Below are 19,194 nucleotides of genomic sequence, written 5' to 3'. Positions count from 1 at the left end.
GGCCTGATGCTAGTAGCAAAAGATACAAAAACATCAAATAAAGGTACTTTTAACTATCTTCACCCTTACTTTGGTTATATAATATACATGAGCAGTGGCATCCATTTTACTTCCTTTGAAACAGGCATTATTTTCATAGCTAAAGGAGACAGAAATATACTCTGATTTGTCTCCCTGGTATCATTAAAATCTTACACTATTAAATCTCAGTGATTCACAAAGAATTCACTTTATTTTCACATGACCTTATCTAGTTGCACTAGAATACAGATGCAGCAACTGAGGTGTATTTGTCTCCCTTTCAGTCCCTTAACTTCTTGGTCTGCTTTGCTCATTGCATTGTGACAGAAAGGATTAGTCTTTTATAGTTGACTGCAAAAGTTTGCATTTTAGCTTTACTTTTCTACAGACTTTTAGAGTCAAAATAATTTTCCACATTCCTAAGCACACACAGCAGAAACACTGAATTCACTCCACAATAAGTACTGCCCATGAGTTTGTTTGTTTTTTTTAAAAAAGGAAGAACCTCTTATCCCCACAGTGTAGTGAAAGTATCCCTACTGTCAGGAGTAAATTCCAAGCCCTACAGTGCTTAAACATCACTTAATTTTGCAAAATGCTTTTTTTCCTGTGCTGACATGGCCTTCTCTAACAATACACATTTAAGGTCCCTTCCAACCAGATCCCTTATATGATTATATAATTCATTAAACACTTCTTTTCTATAACTGTAGACTTTGAAGTAAACACAGCCTAGACACTGACTGCACTGAAATGATTTGTGTAGTAAGCTGTGGTTTCAGTGTTACACAGGACACATGTAAAACTGTTTTCATACAGTATTAATATGCTCTGCATTTCAGTGGTTCTAGACTCATTATGTATTCTTTCCACCACACAAGGCATGTTACTCTGAACAGCACAGAAACACTATATTGCAACCTCCAGTGCCAGTACATTCTCCAATGTTCTGTGTCAAAGTTCAAATAACTGCATTTATTACACTTGTGAATCAGTCTTAATTTAGAGGAAATCTACAATTTAACTTGGAATACTCAGTTTTAGTTTTCCAAACTACACAGTTGTGAGCTTCACAATTATATCTAACATTTTTCAAATTAATTTTGCTGAAGAAAGCAGAACTTCATGCTATAATTTGGTATTGTTAAAACAGTAAATTTCTTTTGTTAATTCAAGAGAGCACATTGTTTTTATTCATGGCTTCCAGAAATATTCAATTCACTACAACATCAGCTAATGATCCAATTGTCAGGATCTGACATAAGCTATTTTATGTCATTAGTGACATATCTTGAATCATATGGAAGTTTTATATCTTGTTTGTTATATAAAATTTAAGCTTCCTAATTAAAATGTTCTACATGTTAGTACTTCTGCTTCGGTCATCTGTAAATTAGGTTTGTATAGCCTAACATGACAGACAGGCAAAACTTAAAGTGAACATATAACTTATTACCTGTTTCTATTTCCCAAACATACACTGAATCATCTTCACATCCAACAATTAGCAGATTTTCAACAGGGTCAAATTTGATCTTCTTCACAGGAAACAGATGCTTTCTGGCATGTAGGAGACACTCTCTCTTCTGAAGGTGTAGAATTGCTACTGAGTGATCATTGCACACACAGCACACTATGCTGTGATCTTTAAACTGTAGAACAGATTAAGAACTTCATTATCAGTACTGCAACAACAGCTATGACCACACCACTGTTACAAGACTGGAGCAAGTTGCCTAGTGATTTATTTCCTGAAACATAGTAGTTTGGGAAAATATTTTATTTCAGCCTATTTCTCCAATGCATTTTTAGCAGGCTAGCTGTACAACTAATACACAAATAGGAAGATACACAACCTGCTGATTTTTCAAATATGAGAAATTTAAATACCATTAATCCACTGTACTTAACCTGACAAAACAGTGATTATATAACCAAATATATAATTATTTGCAGTTATCCTTGAAGAGAAAGTAGTAAAGACATTAACTTAAGCCGAACTCTTAATCATGTGATATAAAATTATATCAAGTCCTAAGGCACAAAAGCCAAGGGCAATATATTTCTAATGAAAAACAGGTATGTTGCTGTTTAATTTAAATGCAACTTTTTTAAATGGAAATTTTAATTTGTATGGAACTGATTCTGCAAAGCCTCCTCTTTCCGCTAATAATTTTTGGTGACGTAAAGGAATTCACACTATGAAAAATTTCTGCCCTTTAAAGAGAACTGAATCATCATCCAAGCAGGTATTAAATCCTACCTAGATTCCAGAAAAAGTGCTAAGGAACCTTACAAACATTAAGAACTTTTGACAGGCCTCTAGAAGGTATTCAATCACATCACTGCTAAAGGTCTTGTAGACTACTTAATCTTAATGTTATCATTAAGTAAACTCTCAGCCAAGTATAAGTATCAAATAAGTAAATAAGATAAGTATCAAATGTCTTCATAGGCTAAGAAAAATGAAATCCCAACCCCATGGAATGCAATGGAATGCAATTTCAGTGATTTTTCATAAAGGTTTCAGTAATTTTTTTCTCCTGAATACTTACTTCAAAATTAAATTAAAACAAATCAGGTTTTTCTAAAGCTTATAAAACACAAGTGTGTACATACAAAGGACCACAGAGATCTGTCAGGAACCAAATACAACCATATAGATTGAAATACTATTGGTCTAATTCTTGTCTTACTGCATTCAAATCCCTAACCTTACTGATCACACTTTTCAGCTTCAGAAATAGATAAACAGATTAAAATAGCTTGATAATCATGATATTAAAAAATTATGAGTAGACATTAAGAACTTCAACTTACTACATCACTTTTTTAGCACTTTTCTGAACCTCTGAAATTACAAATTAGCAAAGACACCCCCTTAAAGTTAAAAGTAACTTTCAAACAAGACGATTAATTGATTAGTGAATGTAAATCAAAGACAAAGTATCACAGAAGTACCACCAGGTAGTGTTTCCTTCTCATATATACAAGTATATTTAACACACACGCATAAGTTTATATATATTTGTATCTACATTTGATACATTTTTATTATGTTTTTACTTACTTTGAAGTTTTCTGGAGATCGCAATAGCTCTGTCACTGGACCAGCTTGCAGAATAAATTGGTGCAAGATTTCTCCAGTAAATATATTCCAGCAGATCACAACAGAATCCTGTCCCCCTGATAGCAGCCAGCTTGGATCAAACTTGACTGATTTATCATGTGGATAAAGTAAACATGTGACTCTGCTACTATGACCATTCAAAACTTTATGAGATAGATTACCTGAAACAAAAATATTTTTGTTCTTTAAAAATAAAGGTTGTTAGTATTAAATTTAAGTAAAAACACATTTGCTAATACGTTGATTCAGAAAACAAATACAATTCCAATGAGTTTTAGGCAAGACATGCATAGGATCAAACAATTTTAGACATGTTCCCAAAAGGGAGGACAAAGACCTACATTCTAGGATTCAACTACTAAGATGTATCCTTTTCATTCCTTCAGTGGAAAGATCTTTTTGAGGGAAAATAAAGATGAATACTGCCCCTGTCATGACATCCTGCAACTCAGGCTCCAGGTGATTTCATACCTGCAGCCATTCCCAGATTCCTAACAGCACAAAGCACCTTGGTGGTACTAAACTGTATCTTAGTAAGTCATCTACAGAGGGAGGGTAAAGCCCATCATCTTCCTTTTCTCATTCAGAGCCCGACCATCACCTTCACTTTCAGAGAATATTTACAGGGCTCGTTGAAGGGGATATTGGAAGTATGAAGTTTTCTGTGCTTGGCTGAGATAATAGGTAAAATTGTTAAAACTTACCTTTCAAAGACACATTTTCTAAGAGTCTTGCTCTTGCGCTTTTTAAGCCTAGTGTTACGAAAATTTCCCCATTTTCACAGCCACAGACAAGTTTATCAAGGCTGGGTATGTACACAGAGGAAGTCACAACTGCATTTTCTATTCCATATTTAGATGCACAAAGATGATCAATAATGCCCTCTGACATGGAAAGGTTTTTATCAAAGTTATCCTGAAGACTCCATATTGCTGCAATTGGGATCTCTGGAGAGGGGGTGAGGGTAAGGGGGTGGAGAGAGGCAGGATCATTTGTTTTAACTCAAAACCAAACATACATTTTAGTTTCTCCATCATTTCCCTAACTTATCCCTTCTGCATCCTGAAGTTGGAAAGTGAGTTGCCATTCCAACATTGGATCATATCTTCTCACTAATTTTTTTTTCTCATTACCTGTCCATGAAAAGCCACAAGTACGATCAGCTAAGCAAATTTTGATGATGTTTAGTACAGATGTGTTCATGGACAGGTGGAAGTAGATTTGTTCAGTTAAATTTTTTTCCATAAGAATAAGTGTTCATGAAAATTGACTTAAAGACATAACTAAAGAGACTGTATTGAGAGTATAGATTTTCCAGACCTTTTGGTGAACCATCAAACATTGATGCAGGGACATCAGGAACATGCCACAAAGTGATTCTTCCTGAAGCTTCACCAGAAAAAAGAATCTTATAGAAAGGCTCCTTCCTTTCATTCAGAAAGCCCATAACAAAAGGAAAATTCTACCAAAGAAAATAAAACAAAAAAACACAACAGTAAATCAGTCTTCTGTTGTGGAAGAACTGATAAAATAATGCAATAATTAATTGCAAATTCAAAGTTTCTGACATCAAAAGCCATAGAAATCTAAAACAAAGGTTGAACACTCAGCTGTCACTAAGCTCTGATCAGACCAGGTCTACTCTGCCTGGTACAAGCCCCTCAAAGATCTCTGCTTTGCCAGTACCTTTGGCTGAACCTACATCTCAAATGGAAAAACCTACTTGGAGAGATCCCTAGGTTCACTGCCTCTAAGTGAAGACCCCATATTATCAGCAGTGTACAGAATATGATGATATGTTTATATATTGCAATTTTAAAATAATGCAAGGACAGGATAAGCTGTCCTCCAATTTTAAAAGTTGGAGTATATTTATCTCAGAAAAACAATGTTTTTAATATTCCATGAGTACTAGAAATCTGTACACTTTCTTTGTCCATAAGTATAACAAAGTTTATATCCTGTCAGTTGCACCTAGACTATGTGACAATCTACTGGTGACTTGTCAAGATTTAGTGGTTAAATAACCTTCATTCCCAAATATGAAACTATTAAATACCACAAGTGAAGTGTCTAAGGGGAAACTTCTAGAGGCTCAAAACTAGAGTATCCTCCTCGACTGGAAGTTAACAAAATAAGGAATCTCCAGGTATGTTTACTGTAATTCATTTTAGTTTAGACCGGTTTAGGCAGTTTTGTTGTGTCATACAAATTGGCTATAGAAATTATTCAGGCAGGAGGGTAAATACATGAGCGGAAATATAAGAAAATAGTATTGGACATTATTAAAAACGGATACATTTGGAGGGGGTCAACATATCTTCCTTCCATCACTGTAACCCTTGTATTTGCATGCATTCTGGTTATTTATTTTCCCCCATGATAGATGACCTTTTGGCATCTTTCTGCAGTTAGGACAACTGTTTTTAGATCAGAAGGATTGTTGGGGGTGACATGACTCGATTGTTCTATTCTCCTTCAGCTGAAATAGATATCTGTCAGGCTTCAGAAAAGTATGCAATACAAATGCTTTCTAAGAGCTTAATTGTCAACGGAAAGAAAAAAAACATTAGAAAAAACACACATTTGACAGTGTTTCTAGTCAGGAGTTAAAAAAAAGTCCCCCTTGCATATCTTCAGAAACTGTTTAAAGACTTCCTTGAGTTCTTATGCAAATACAAAAATGCAATGCTTACAGGAATTAACCTCACATCTTCCAAAACCAATTTCAAAGAAGTTTTGTAACTGAATGGCTTTGATTCTAGTTTTGTTGCTGTGCTAAAGGGCTAGATTTATTTTTGTTCTATTTTTGCAAAAGAAAGAAACCCCCGCACAGATTTTCTACTTCCTAACTTCTATCCATTTTTCAGTTTTTCTGTCAGCTGTTTTTCCTTATCTATTTCACTCTGGTCACACAAGGCAAAACAGTGAACCAAGATGCAGATTTCAAACAAAATAGCTTAAGTGAACTCATCCAAGCAGTAACTTTGAAATTTGAAATTGATGTGATATACCCTGCCAATCATGAATTCTTAAACAGAAGTAAAGATCACCTACTTTAATTCTACCTCTTCTCTTACCAAAGAAGCTTCTTCAAGGCAGAGGCCATAGTTCTGAAGAGTTGTGTGTCTATTTTATGCAGTCTGACTACTGTCAGTCTGCTCACAGTGTAAGTTAGGCATGTGATTATGCCTCTGAAGGCTCAAGATAACAGTATTCTAAATAAAGTGTCACAGACTCAAACCCCTTCAGCTTAAGATAGGTATACATGGGAACAACCTATTTATACAATTTCACTGAAACATGCATGCATTTCTTAATAGAAGAATGAAACAACTTGCTTACATTTTGCTTGCTTTTGTTTACAGATGTGCAAGTAAAAAGATCTAAAGCTATTTTAGACCACCTAAAGAAAAGCTCTCCCTCTATTACAAAATCAGAAAAAAGTCTGTAGCTGAAGACAGGATTTCTGTGAAAAATTGCCAGAAATTAAGACAATACATTATGAACATCTCCAAATTTACAAATAAGTGTTAAAATGAAGGAATGCCTTACTCGTTTTATACAACATTCAAATTCATTAATATTTAAACAATTTTTAGGGATCATTCTGGTAATTTACTAAAAACATACAGTAGATTTTGAAGCTGACTGTAAACTTTTATGAATTTACCTTATTTTCCTTCAGACCAGTAAAGCAGAGTAAATGAGGATAAACAGTTTCTTTCAGCACCTTCCCATCTGCAGGATATATGCTTTTAGAAAGCCCACTGCATAATTTAAAAATAAGAGATTTAAAAAGTCATTTTTAGAAAACAGAACGGTAATGTCCAAGATCCACACATTAAATTAAAAGTTACCAAGCAATTACAAGCGACTTTGTGAAATCACAGCACCAGCTGCCCAAGTTCTACATGGCTAATCTTATTCCTGTGTCCCCTGCTGTGCCAAACAAAGGCTAAGGGCTGTCAAATTCAGGGTAAATCTTTGAGTGCCAAAGTGGTTTTGTTCAGGTTTTTGATCATTTGCAACATGCAGAGATTTTCCATAATAAACCTCCCAAAGTTCATCTTGTACCTGAACTTTTTGTGTGAATTTCCCATCTGAGCCCACCTGTTTAGCAGCTGGTAAATGTAACTGTAACCATCTTCTGTCCAGATGATAAGTCTGTAAGCTGCTAGTACTTCTCCACCAGCAAAGCACTGACCACTTTTACTGAACTCAGTACACAGCAAGGAGAAATCACAATAATCATAAACCTAAGATCAGAGAGAAAAAAAACAGTAAAATATAAACAAACAGTACTGATTCATTTCAATTCATCTAGTTTTGTGCAAAGGATCAGTAAGTAAAACATTAGCTTGACTTTGTAGTGAAACTACCTCTTATAAAGCCAAAGCAGTTTTTATACCATCAAAATACCATAATATCAGAATCAAAACATATCTCAAAGATAAACTGACAAAAAATAAAATCAAAGGCTTCTACTATATTAGTAGATTTTAGATAGGGTTTAGGTTTTGCTTTGCATTTTTATTATATAACGTAACAGACCAGTAAATATTAGTAATAATGAATTTAGTATGTAACAAATATGACATTGAAGTCTGATAGACACTTAATACCTCTGTTGGTATTCTTTAAGAATTCTGTAAAAGAATCTGCTGGTGTAACCAAAGCACATTTTAACAGAACAGATTTTCTTCTGTGTTTGGGAAACAGATTTTTATTTTTCACAAATTGAAAGTAAAGAATACATAAAACATACATATAAACCCATTTGCTTGGGATAATTCTCGTAGCTTTTCCACTTATGAAGACTAAAAAAATAGCTTGTTTCCTCTGACCTTGCCATTTTAAACCAGAACAGGATATGAGCAAGGCAACCTAAGATAGTTTGTTTGTGCATGTTCCTCATAGCCTCATACAGAGTTCTCTTAGCCACATTCAATAACTTATTCCAACAGTTTGAAGAAATTCTCATTCCAAAAACTTTCTACGAATTGCTCATATGGAACATAGGACCTTCTAGCTAATTTCCTCTATATTTTCATTACTATAAATTGAGTCACTAAGCACACATGAATCTCTACGACACATACCACATACCTTTCTCATTAAGGAGTAATATCATCTTTTTCTTTAAAACTATATATTCATTAACACACAAAAGTTTAAAATAAACAACTTACATCTATGCCACTGCTTTGATCAGTAAAATACTCAAATGCATAGTGGAATTATTACAAGAAACATGCGTCTCTTGCAAAAAACGTACAAATTTATAGAAAACAATGAATGTTACTTTCATTCCACATAAAACCTATCTATTCTATATAGAAAACTTATCAGTGCTTGTGTACAGACTTTAAATAGCACAAGAGAAGTCTAAAGAATATCCTACAAGTGTATTAGTTAAAGCTGACTCAAGTCTATGTGAATTCCATACCCCACTCACCAGACTGTACTGTTTGGATCAGGTCCTTATATTAAAATAATTTTGAGTTATTAGCACCAGAGGAATGTCACAACCAAGGTGAAAAATACTGAGTTTCCACACCATGGTTTAGATCAACTTTAAAAAACACCAAATTACTCTTTCAGTAACTACACAATCATCTGTTTTCTTACAGCTAAAACAGAAAGTGATAGTCTGGGCTGTTTGTTTTTGCTGGCTACTGTTAATGGTACTGAGGCTATTGGCCCTGATGAAACAAAGGCTTCTAGTTACTGAGGACTTGCTGACTGTGATTACCTCTGACATACTTAAACATTTTTTGTGTATAGAACCATAGAGTCGCTTGGATTTGAAGGGACCTTAAAGATCATCTAATTCCAATACCCCTGCCATAGGGCCACCTTTTACTAGACCAGGTTGCTCAAAGCCCCATCCAAACTGGCCTTAAACACTTCCAGGAATGGGACAGCCACAGATTCTCTCAACCTGTTCCAGTGCCTCACCACCCTCATAAGGAAGAAATTCTTTAATATCTAATCTAAATCTATTCTTTTAGTTTAAAACCATTACTCTGTGCCCTATCGCTACACTCCCTGATAATGAGTCCAAGTCTCTCTCCAGCTTTCCTGTAGGCTCCCCTTTAGGTATTGGCAGGTTGTAATAAGTTTCCCCCAGAGCCTTCTTTTCTCCAGACTAACAACCCCAACTCTCTCAGCCTGTCTTTGTAGGAGAGGTGCTCCAGCACCTTAATCATCTTTGTGGCCCTCCTCTGGGCTCATTCTAATACTTACATGTCCTCCTAGTATGCGTTTGTCGCCTTTTGAGATGCACTGCTGAGAAGGCTATAATATACCCCTTTCTTTAAGTGTGAGTAATACTTGAAATATACTTACTATCCTATTAATTTAATGACAAACTTTTAAAGCAGAAATACATTAATTAAAAATAAACACTCATCTCAGTCAAAGAGTTAAAATAACAGGAGGGAGGACAGCACACATCTGACCATTAGCAAGCATTTTAACTGAAGAGAAAGTAGTATTTTCATGGGAGAATTAATCAGCTTTTCAAAGTTATTAACAAAATTAAATAAGAATAACGCTCAATAACATACCTGCCAGCATATGGAGGACACAACTAGAAGGAGCCTTTCTGTGTAAGTGCAAAACCGTATTGCTTGACAGTTTAAACAGTCCAGAGATTTTGATTCCTTTTCACACACACCTTGCCTCTCCTTCACAGCACAACAGGAAAAAAAAGCCATGCGAATTATTCCAGATAGCTTAACTTTTAGAATAGAAATAAACATTGAAAAAATGTTTTGACACGTATTTTCAAAGCGTAAAACAACTTATTATTGATTAAAATTGTGATAGGAGAACAGCGTTCATGAGTAGTGTGCAGTAGGGTTCACAAGTACCATGTAACCAGAATACACTCTGCATGACTCAGATCTTGATCTCACTTGAGGTGATAATGAGCATGCAAAAGAGCTAGAGGCAGATTATGGATTGAATCTGCTGCCATGAATATACACTAAGTATTCTTCAGTCAAAAAAATAGCTACAACCACCCATAGAGTGACATTATCAGATTCAAAACAGCTAAAGAATATTCTGCATTCCCAGTCATCCAAACCAAACCACTGTATTCATATTCTAGTACCTGTGCATGTCAAGTGACAGCTGTTGATATTAACATAAAATTGAAGAGAATGAGTGAGTTTGAAGATGGACAAATAGGTCATGACACAGTAACAGTTTTCCAAGTGAAGACAGTATGATAAAAAAAATAGAGGCAAGTCTAGAGGACCATTTTGAGAAAAAGCAACAAGAACGAAGAGGAAGTACAAAGAGTAAATTTTAAAGAGCTTTGAGTTTAAAGGAATGAAAGGGTTCCAAGAACTGAGTGACATTATTGAGACAGTAGAAAAGCATTACAGCTTCAGCACCACAGAATATGGAAAGATATGAAGCCTGGGTAGAAGACTGCAGAGTCAAGTTAAGAGCTGTCCAATGGCTCAAATAATTTTAAATTGCAATAGGGGGATTTTTTTTTCCTCCTCAGAATTTTTTGGAAACTTAGTGAGGACTAACATCTTCATCAAGGACACAGACAATACTAATCAATCTGGTTTAATGCACATCCAGAAGATTCTCACTTATTTGTACTGTTTCAGTACATCCTTCACTTGAGGATATTACTGTGTTTGTTATTGTTCCAATTATCATTTCACAGCTCATACAAACTGACCTGTATGCTGGTCAGAGATGAAGATAGCTCCCATACTTTAAGAACTCCAGTTATAGACACTGCAACCAACGAGTCTTCTGTGAAAAGGCAACAGTGAGACAATTTGAAACCAAGTCCAAACAGTGCCTAACACCGAAGGAGAATCTTGGTATAGACACTGGTGTTGTACACAGCACTAAACCTGATGGATTCTATTTAAATGAAATATTAAACAACTAATTTGTACATTGAAATACAAAGCATACAAGCAAATAGTGAATAACTATTTTGCTTCATAGCTATGTTCCAATAGAAGATAAAATAGGGGTTCAACACCCAATAATTTCCCTGATATTACCAAATTAATTTGTAATTACACATCAGATTAATGAGTTACTTACTATTGTAGAGATCATTTGTTTTTCCTCTAAGAAAGATATTGAATGAAACATGACCGGCATTAAGAGTACGTAAACACCTTTTAAGGTACCAACAATGAAATATTAACATCCTGTACATAACTGCTCTGTAAAGCATTAGATATTTGTAAATCTAAGATTCTACTACCTATACAAATATTATGTAAATTGACCTACAGAAATACATCTATAATGTATACCTTGAATTCTTGCAGAGTGAACAATACACATACAATTTATCCAATCAGAAGACTGAGAAGACAAAGCGTGTAGAACACCCAAAGTTTTAGCATCAATAATAAGAACATCTTGATATTCTCCACAACAAAGAAGCCAGCCTTCACCTGTCATTCGGAATGAACAATGGTAGTACTGTGCAAATGGAGAGAAGAGTCAGCAAACAGAGCTATGCAAATGCGCATGCATATTTTTTACATTAAGCATATCATACTTGGATTTTTATTTAACAATCAAAGAATTACTAAAAATATACAGTAAACAGCATGAGTCAATATACCATTTTGCTTATGATACAAGTGTTCCACATACATTTATAATAATTTAATATAGACTTATTTTAAAAGAGGTACTTAATATTAAAAGTGCTATCTGCCCTGCCTGACTACTAGGATTTTTGGAAACAATCAAGGTGTTAATCCTAATTATAAATTGCTAAGGAATTTGCTACTTGTTTCTCTGCGATCAAGTGTTTGGAGAGAGATGAGATCAAACTCTCATTACCAAGAGGTACATAAAGACATGGGAAAAAAATTCATGTAAAAACCACATAGGATTCATAATGAATTTTCAATTATTTTCCAGAAATAATTTCTACTCTGAGATATTATTCAGTATGACACTAATTGCTTTGGTGTTCAAAAGAACGATTCGTTCTCAAAAATCAAATAAACACACACAAAAGTACTTGACAACAGATTACAAGGGTGCAGATTGACTATGAAGACTTTTTGTGAGGTCTTAAGTGCAAACATATTTGCATTTCATGTTATATCTGTTTGTAGTTGTACACAATTGCTATGAATACATAAGCAATAGCATCTAAAAAAGCTTTCAAGCTCTCATTTTTTAAGGATGTTATGTAGTCAGAGACAAATATCCAATAACCTTAGAATTTTGCCTTTTGCTTCAAATTCTCTGTACTAATTTTAGCTAGATAATTCTCAGACTATCAGTTAAATAATTGAAGTCTAAAATCAAAAGATAAGTAAGTGAGAATAGGATAACTCTTGTCACAGAAATAAACAACAAGAAGAAAAAATGCTTAGAAATAGGAAACATTTGTAACTGGTACTCTTAAACTAGGCTAGAACAGGAATATTTGTATAGCCAGTCCTCTAAGAAGAGATTCCACACTGCTTAAGGTCCCACAAATGGTTAGGAGTTGACCCTGGTGTTAAGTTTCATTTCAAACTGCAAATATTGTTAGTACTGCTTGATATTTGCAATTTACGCCGGAACCATCTACACTGAACAAAAAGAAACACTAAATAAGATAGCATTAATTAAAAATAAAGCAACATTTTAAAACAGTGATGTTATCAAAGACAGCATGCACTACATTTCCCAAGCGATTACGTTCTGTATGAAAGTATGCTTTTTCAGGTCCTATTATACCACAGAGCTATTCTTCAAAGGAAAAAAAGGACAAACAAAAGACCCACAGCAAAACAAATAAGCAATTACTAATACTTGAAAATTGAATTTTAAGAATAACTTTTTGTCCTAGTCACGTTATTTTCTTTCCTATGAAAGTTTTCTTAGATATTCATATTTTCCTTTAGCCATCTTGTCAAAACTATAGATGAAAAATAATTATCTAGCCATAATTAGACTTTTCACCTCTTAATAGAGAAGTAACACTTCTGAAGTATTTGTTTCTCCTACTTGAAGGATAAGAATTAAGCTTCTGTTTCTGATCATCACAAAAGGACACAGATTATCAGATAATCAGCTAGGCCAGATCTGTCTGCTTCTTTGCAAACTTCTCCATAACTCACCATTAAGGTCTAATTAAGCAACACATTATACTGTGCCTCAATTACATAACTGGGGACATTAATATTGTGTGTATGTACAAACAAAAGCATATATGCTTTATTATATATACATACAAATTAGAGGAATAGCTTTTTATGCTGTTTATATATGCACTGAAATGTGTATGTATAAGTAAACATATACATTGTTAAGAAGCTATTCATCAATATTTTTTATTTGGTAGTTTACCTAAGCTTTTCCTTCTTTTTATCTTTGACAATTATGTTCGAATTCATCACAACCAAAACATTGACATGAAAAACACAATGTCTTCTGGAAGATTTGAAGAATTTGAATGCTGAATTCACCCATAGTTTAAGAGTCACATGAGAACTCAGTGAGGTCTCAGATTTTCATCATTTGGAGACTTAGTTCCACTGTAGACTTCCTCACTGAACATAAGCAGCATTTTAATTAACTAACTTCTTTTACTAATACTTCCAGAAATAAAAACATCTCTCTGAATCAAATTCACACATGCTGGGCTCCTAAATAATACCTGTGCACGCACACACATTTTAAACTCCCTCATACTCCAATATCTGGATATTTAGTGTACCTGATACAGTTAAAGCCAAAAACTTGGGATCATCTGAAGAAAGATTTAAAGTAAAGTAGTTTGGCCTCTGGAAAAAAAACAACTCAGTAATCTGCCCCTGAATTCTGCAATGAATGAAAGTGCATTTTTGGAAGTGGGGCAGAGCAGTCTTTTAGAAGATAGCCATTAAGCATCAGAACCTCTCAGACATGTCTGAAAATAAGATATGCAAACTGGCTCACTATATTTGCCTTGATTGCATGTAATTCAAAAATACATCAAAAAACTAACATTAAACTTGAAGTTCCTGTGCCATTTTAACACAGGACAAAAGTAAAGATTACAAGACAGTGGCACTTTACCTGATGACCAAACTTTATAATACATTAAGTGACATGGCATTCTAGACATCTGTGGCTTAAAATCAGTTTGATTTGAATAATGAGTACAGATGAACATAAACTCTAGTTATTTTCTTAGAAGAAGGTCAAAAGGAAAAATAACTAAGCTAATGCAACAAGTTTTCTTTGAAGTCTATTTTAGCTATGTTTAAAACTATGCTTCTGAAAAATCATGTTAATAAAGCAAACTCCTCTTGTAATGAACAGACATTCAATGAAAAGTTGCTATACTTACATAGATTGCTGTGTGCCTATAAGGAAGCTTTGCGTTCTCAATGCACTGTCCACTAGCGACATTCCAAACACACATCTCCCTGCCAAAAACAATTTCATATTATTCTGTCATTTCCACTCAATTGGCTGGAATAATTTCGTGCCACCAAGCTTTTCTTTAGTGCTGTACTTAAGTGCAGTCTGATCGTTCATGGGGCTTTTTGTTACAGATTACTGGATAAGAAAATGTTGTGGTTATTAGCAGGGGATGACATACAGTATCTGTTTCTTTTTGTTTTGGTAATTACACCCTGCTACCTCACAGCAAACCTGACTTTAAGGCCAACTCTTGTCTACAAGAAATTGTAGGTATACTGCCATTACTGCTCGTCAAAGTGTCACTGTAACTATCATTCGCTGGAATGACATCCTCCTGAAAATGATTCATTTCACTGAACTTAAACCACACGTTTTGAAAAACAAAAACTGAATGCTGCTGCAGAGCAAGCATCGAGGGGAACCGATGCATTCTGTTAAGACTAAGCAGTGCCACCGTGAGGCTGTTCCTGAACTGTCTTTACAAAGTGAATGTGCAACAATTACAGCTGCACTTAGTTACATTTAAGAGTAATGTCTGAGAAAGACTAGCTAGTCTTCCTCATCAAGATATTCAGCATGCTTTGAAAATCAGAGTACAACAGAAACATAATCAATTTAAATGTTGTGTAATTTTATGATTTCTCAAATTATATTCTAAGACGTTTTCTGTAAGAGGACTTGAACACATTATGGAAAAATATTTTAATATATCAGAAATACTCAGTGACTTGCATTATATTCTACACACCAATTTTTCACAGTTTGTGAGTTTAAAAATACTAAATTTATATTTTTCAATTAAATGGGAGAATTATAATCTATACCTACACAGTGTATCAGTCTGTAGACTAGAAATCATAACTTAATTCTCACACTTTGCTAGTCATTTTAAAGCAATGAATTTCTTCTTGGTCATGTCAAAATATGAAAACTAACTTCACCACTTCAGCTACATTGCTATCCATACATGCAAACATGCACATATTAGACTAGAATATAACTTCAGCTTCTGTATGTTGCACTTAATTTGCTTTGTGTACAACAAGGAACAAGTAATGACAAAGACAAAGGACATCAGCAAAAGCTTCTGAATCATTATGGATTAATCTCAAAATTTGCATATAAGAAGTAGAAAGTGTCTGATATTCATCCTTCTGGAGTAAGTCAGTTATAGAAACACACAAGATACTGACATGGGATTTAGGCACTGGGGAAACAAACATCTTCCACACAATTTCCTCATTCCAAGGAGATGGAGGCTTGAAAGTGGAAGAGAACTGAACGATTCACAGGCCAGACAATACAGTTGAAGAGACTCCACATCTCCTGAAGATGAGGTTTACTATTGGTAGTTATCTCAACTTCACATTGCAACCTTCCAGCAATCAGTGATAGATGTTTTGCCTGTATCAGTACAGATGAGAGGTAAGCTATAATTTGGTAGAAAGTACGCATTTAAAAGGGCCTGAAAGACTAGTCCTACCAATATCCATTCCAAGCAAGCCCAATGATATGCTCAGATGCAGAACCTTCAGAATATGAACTTCTTTCTTCACAGCATATCTATAGCAAAAAAGTCTTGTTTGTTTCTTAACATGTTTCATCCCAACTTTTTTTTTTTGCAAACACAGTATCTTTTCTCCCTATATGATCTGGAAATAACACTGCACTAACAGAACTTCAAAATTAGGATGAAAAATAGTTTCCTCTCTGAACATTTGATTAGAATTGTAAGAGGCCAATAAAAAAAGTTCTGTAGACTTATCTCCCTTTCTGCACAGTCTTTACAGGTTAGACCATCCCACTGGGCAGATAGAAGTAACCAGTTTTGGGTTCAGAAGCCCAAACCAGTTTGTTCAGTTATCCCCTTCCTGTAAACCAAAGATTGATAGAATTAGACAGATCCTAGCAGCTGGGGCTGGTTGGAAAGGATAAACAAGCTTTCCAATGAGAAAGTAGTACCCTTAAGATGATGAGAGATGTAACTTGAAGAAAGGCAATTGGCAGGAGCTCATCATGGGAAGAGGTTTTAAAGCTGTCCTGTTAAATGGAAAAGACAAACCTAACATGAGAAGGGAACAGTATTAAGCAGCAAGACAAAGCTGTTTAAGAAAAACCCATAAGGAAGTAAGAAGCTGGTTCTAACTGCTTTCAAAAGCTGAAAGTCTGAAGACATGGGCTTTAAATTCCAGCTGATAGGAGTATCAAATATTCAGAGAAAAAAAATCTGAAGTGTTACCCTGCAAGAACTGGAGAAATTAGTTTGACTCAAGTGGTGGGCCAAGTCACAACAAACATAGTAGAAAATCTGCAAGATCAGGAGCCTCTAGAAGGACATACTCCAAAATAGCTAGTCAGATTTGATCACTGAGCAAGCATAAACTGGACATAGTACATGAGCCTCCTTTACCGATTCTGTTCTTGAGACTGAACTCAGGAAGGAAACACCACAATACTAAAATTTTAAACCTCTTGATTCCCTCCTGCAGGTTGTTATTCTCCATTTGAATGGAGCCTAGCTGACCCTCTGAATAATTCATTCTCCTGACCACTAACTAGATACCTGAAACTGGCAAACCCTTCTGCTGTCTAAGACATTAGCTCCCAGTTAGCCTATCATATATGAGAAATACAGTCATTATCATAAGTAAATGCTATTCTTTTCATAGCATAGAGGAAATGGATTAAAAACCCTCTGCTAAATGCAGAATCTAACCTATATGTGCCATACATTTCTTGATTCAGGAAATGAATAATTGAGGATTCAGTTACCTACCCATTTTCAGTAGCACTTACTACGTATGGTTGTTTCTCAAATTCTCTTGCTTTTGCCAAACAAGTTACAGAAGCAGTATGGCCAAAGAGAATTTCTTTAGATGAAATCTAGGAGAATAATACAATGGTTTAACTTAAACAGAGCATTTTCTGTATAGGCTACCAAGATCTAAAAACTAGAGATACTACTAGTAGATGTTATCAGTAAGTGACAATGTGCTCTATATTCTTACGTTCTTGAATGATGTTTCTGGGATGCACAGAAATGTGCACAGATTATGCAGTTTGCACACTGGCAGTATGAAGTACAGTCTTTGTAAATTCTTCAGAAGAAGCAATTTCCAGACTACAGTGATTACAGAGTGTCAAATGTAATAGAACAGGTAATGTACAGAAACTGGCCCTCGCTGTACTACATACAGCAAGAGTGGTAAAGCAAAGTAGGGAACTGATACAGCAAAACTCTTAAGTATGTGCTTAATACTGTGTTTAAGTAACCCCTTTGACTCTGATGAGCTTCACTAAATGCAAAGGTCATCTTAAAGGATAGAGGTAGCCCCATTAAAAATGCAAACTAAAGTTTCAAGCTATATTTGAGCTCAGATGACATCAAAAACTAAAACAAACAAAGCCATCCCTCTAGGAACACAGTCCAAAGTTAGCATTGCTTTGACTCCATTCCATTTTGAGGAAAATAAGTGTGAAAGAGTAGCAATAAGCCAGTAGGTTTGCAGCTTAATTATACCAATAATATGTATTCCCAATATTTTATCTTACTACTTCCATCTTTTCACAAGTTTTCCCATTAACTTGGTAGACAGCTCTGATTTTGTAAATAGATGTTTAACCTTGAAATGTTAGGCCACATTCACCAACTGGTTTAAAGAAAAAGACACTTCACAGGATATGAATTAAAATAGTAGCATATATTTTATACTACTGTGAGTAACAGCAGAACTCACAGCACAACTTCAAATTATAATTGTGCAGGTCAATGTTCATCTATGAAAAGTTTTCTGAAGTCTGCAAATAACAGGTTATTCATATAGGTATTTCAACATTTATAACTTTGCTTCATGAGTTTCCTATAACAAGTCTCACACTTTAATTATTAAAGTGCAAGAGTCTGGATAATTCCACTGTTGGTAATAAAAAAAGATTCCAATCCATCAATGTGGCAGACACAAACCTTTAATTCTGATGAAAGATCCCAGAGACATATTTGTCCCTCTTGACTTCCTGTAACAATAGTCTGCTGGTCATCTGTAATCATAATAGCAGTGATGCTGTGAGAGGGAGCAATTTTGCCCCACACTGCCACAGCCTGTACTGGTACATTCATAGCTGGCACCTGAAAACAGAAAAAAGATGATTTTAAGTCACATGCGATTAAAAAAAAGAAAACAACACAAACAAAAGCAAAACACAATCAAGCAGTTGAATCAAAATTTGAAAAGGGGAGCTACAGAAAAGCTGATGACATTTTGAAATATTTTCTAGTTGTTGCCAATATCCCACTAACACTTTCATTGAAATAGCTAGCCATTAATAGCTTATATATACAATGGGACAGTGATGTGCTGCTATTTCAAATTTATGCAGTAACAAACAGGACCAATGTTAGATACCAGTACTATCACAATACTGAAATATCAGCAATAGGAGTCTTGCACCATCTCACACAACCTGCCTTAGATCTGATGGGCACATGCCACTATTTTTGTCCTAAGTTTTTGTTGGTGGAGTGTACCGTGCCTACTTTCCACCTCCTACAAGCAGCGCTGTTCACGCTCAGCAGCAAACTAGAGCATAGGGATGGCTGGGGAACAGGGGTGTCAGTAAAGAGTCTG

At 34.9% G+C, this 19,194-nt stretch overlaps 1 protein-coding gene across 12 annotated transcripts in view; it reads right to left on the bottom strand.

Moving 5' to 3' along the window:
- Nucleotides 1-19,194, bottom strand: part of WDR72 (WD repeat domain 72) — a 122,699-nt gene that overhangs the window by 94,830 nt on the left and 8,675 nt on the right. For 6 of the 12 annotated variants that reach the window (XM_083850463.1, XM_083850462.1, XM_083850458.1 and 3 more), the window contains 12 exons: nucleotides 18,534-18,695; nucleotides 17,346-17,452; nucleotides 14,493-14,571; nucleotides 11,461-11,632; nucleotides 10,863-10,939; nucleotides 9,724-9,843; nucleotides 7,265-7,410; nucleotides 6,825-6,921; nucleotides 4,472-4,613; nucleotides 3,856-4,098; nucleotides 3,092-3,312; nucleotides 1,478-1,673 (listed from right to left, as the gene is read on the bottom strand). In XM_083850463.1, coding sequence (XP_083706589.1) covers nucleotides 1,478-1,673; nucleotides 3,092-3,312; nucleotides 3,856-4,098; nucleotides 4,472-4,613; nucleotides 6,825-6,921; nucleotides 7,265-7,410; nucleotides 9,724-9,843; nucleotides 10,863-10,939; nucleotides 11,461-11,632; nucleotides 14,493-14,571; nucleotides 17,346-17,452; nucleotides 18,534-18,686 — 1,753 coding nt within the window. In that variant the 5' untranslated portion in view covers nucleotides 18,687-18,695. Of the gene's footprint in view, nucleotides 1-1,477; nucleotides 1,674-3,091; nucleotides 3,313-3,855; nucleotides 4,099-4,471; nucleotides 4,614-6,824; nucleotides 6,922-7,264; nucleotides 7,411-9,723; nucleotides 9,844-10,862; nucleotides 10,940-11,460; nucleotides 11,633-14,492; nucleotides 14,572-15,762; nucleotides 16,441-16,531; nucleotides 16,610-17,345; nucleotides 17,453-18,533; nucleotides 18,696-19,194 lie in introns of those variants that run through there. The other 6 variants (XM_083850469.1, XM_083850468.1, XM_083850460.1 and 3 more) reach the window with 6 other exon arrangements.

This window comes from Anser anser (genome assembly GCF_964211835.1).
Source record: "Anser anser genome assembly, chromosome: 10".
Taxonomy (NCBI): Eukaryota; Metazoa; Chordata; class Aves; order Anseriformes; family Anatidae; genus Anser; species Anser anser.
Note: the sequence above shows the minus strand (reverse complement) of the source record. Positions and strands in the feature narration are given on the sequence as shown.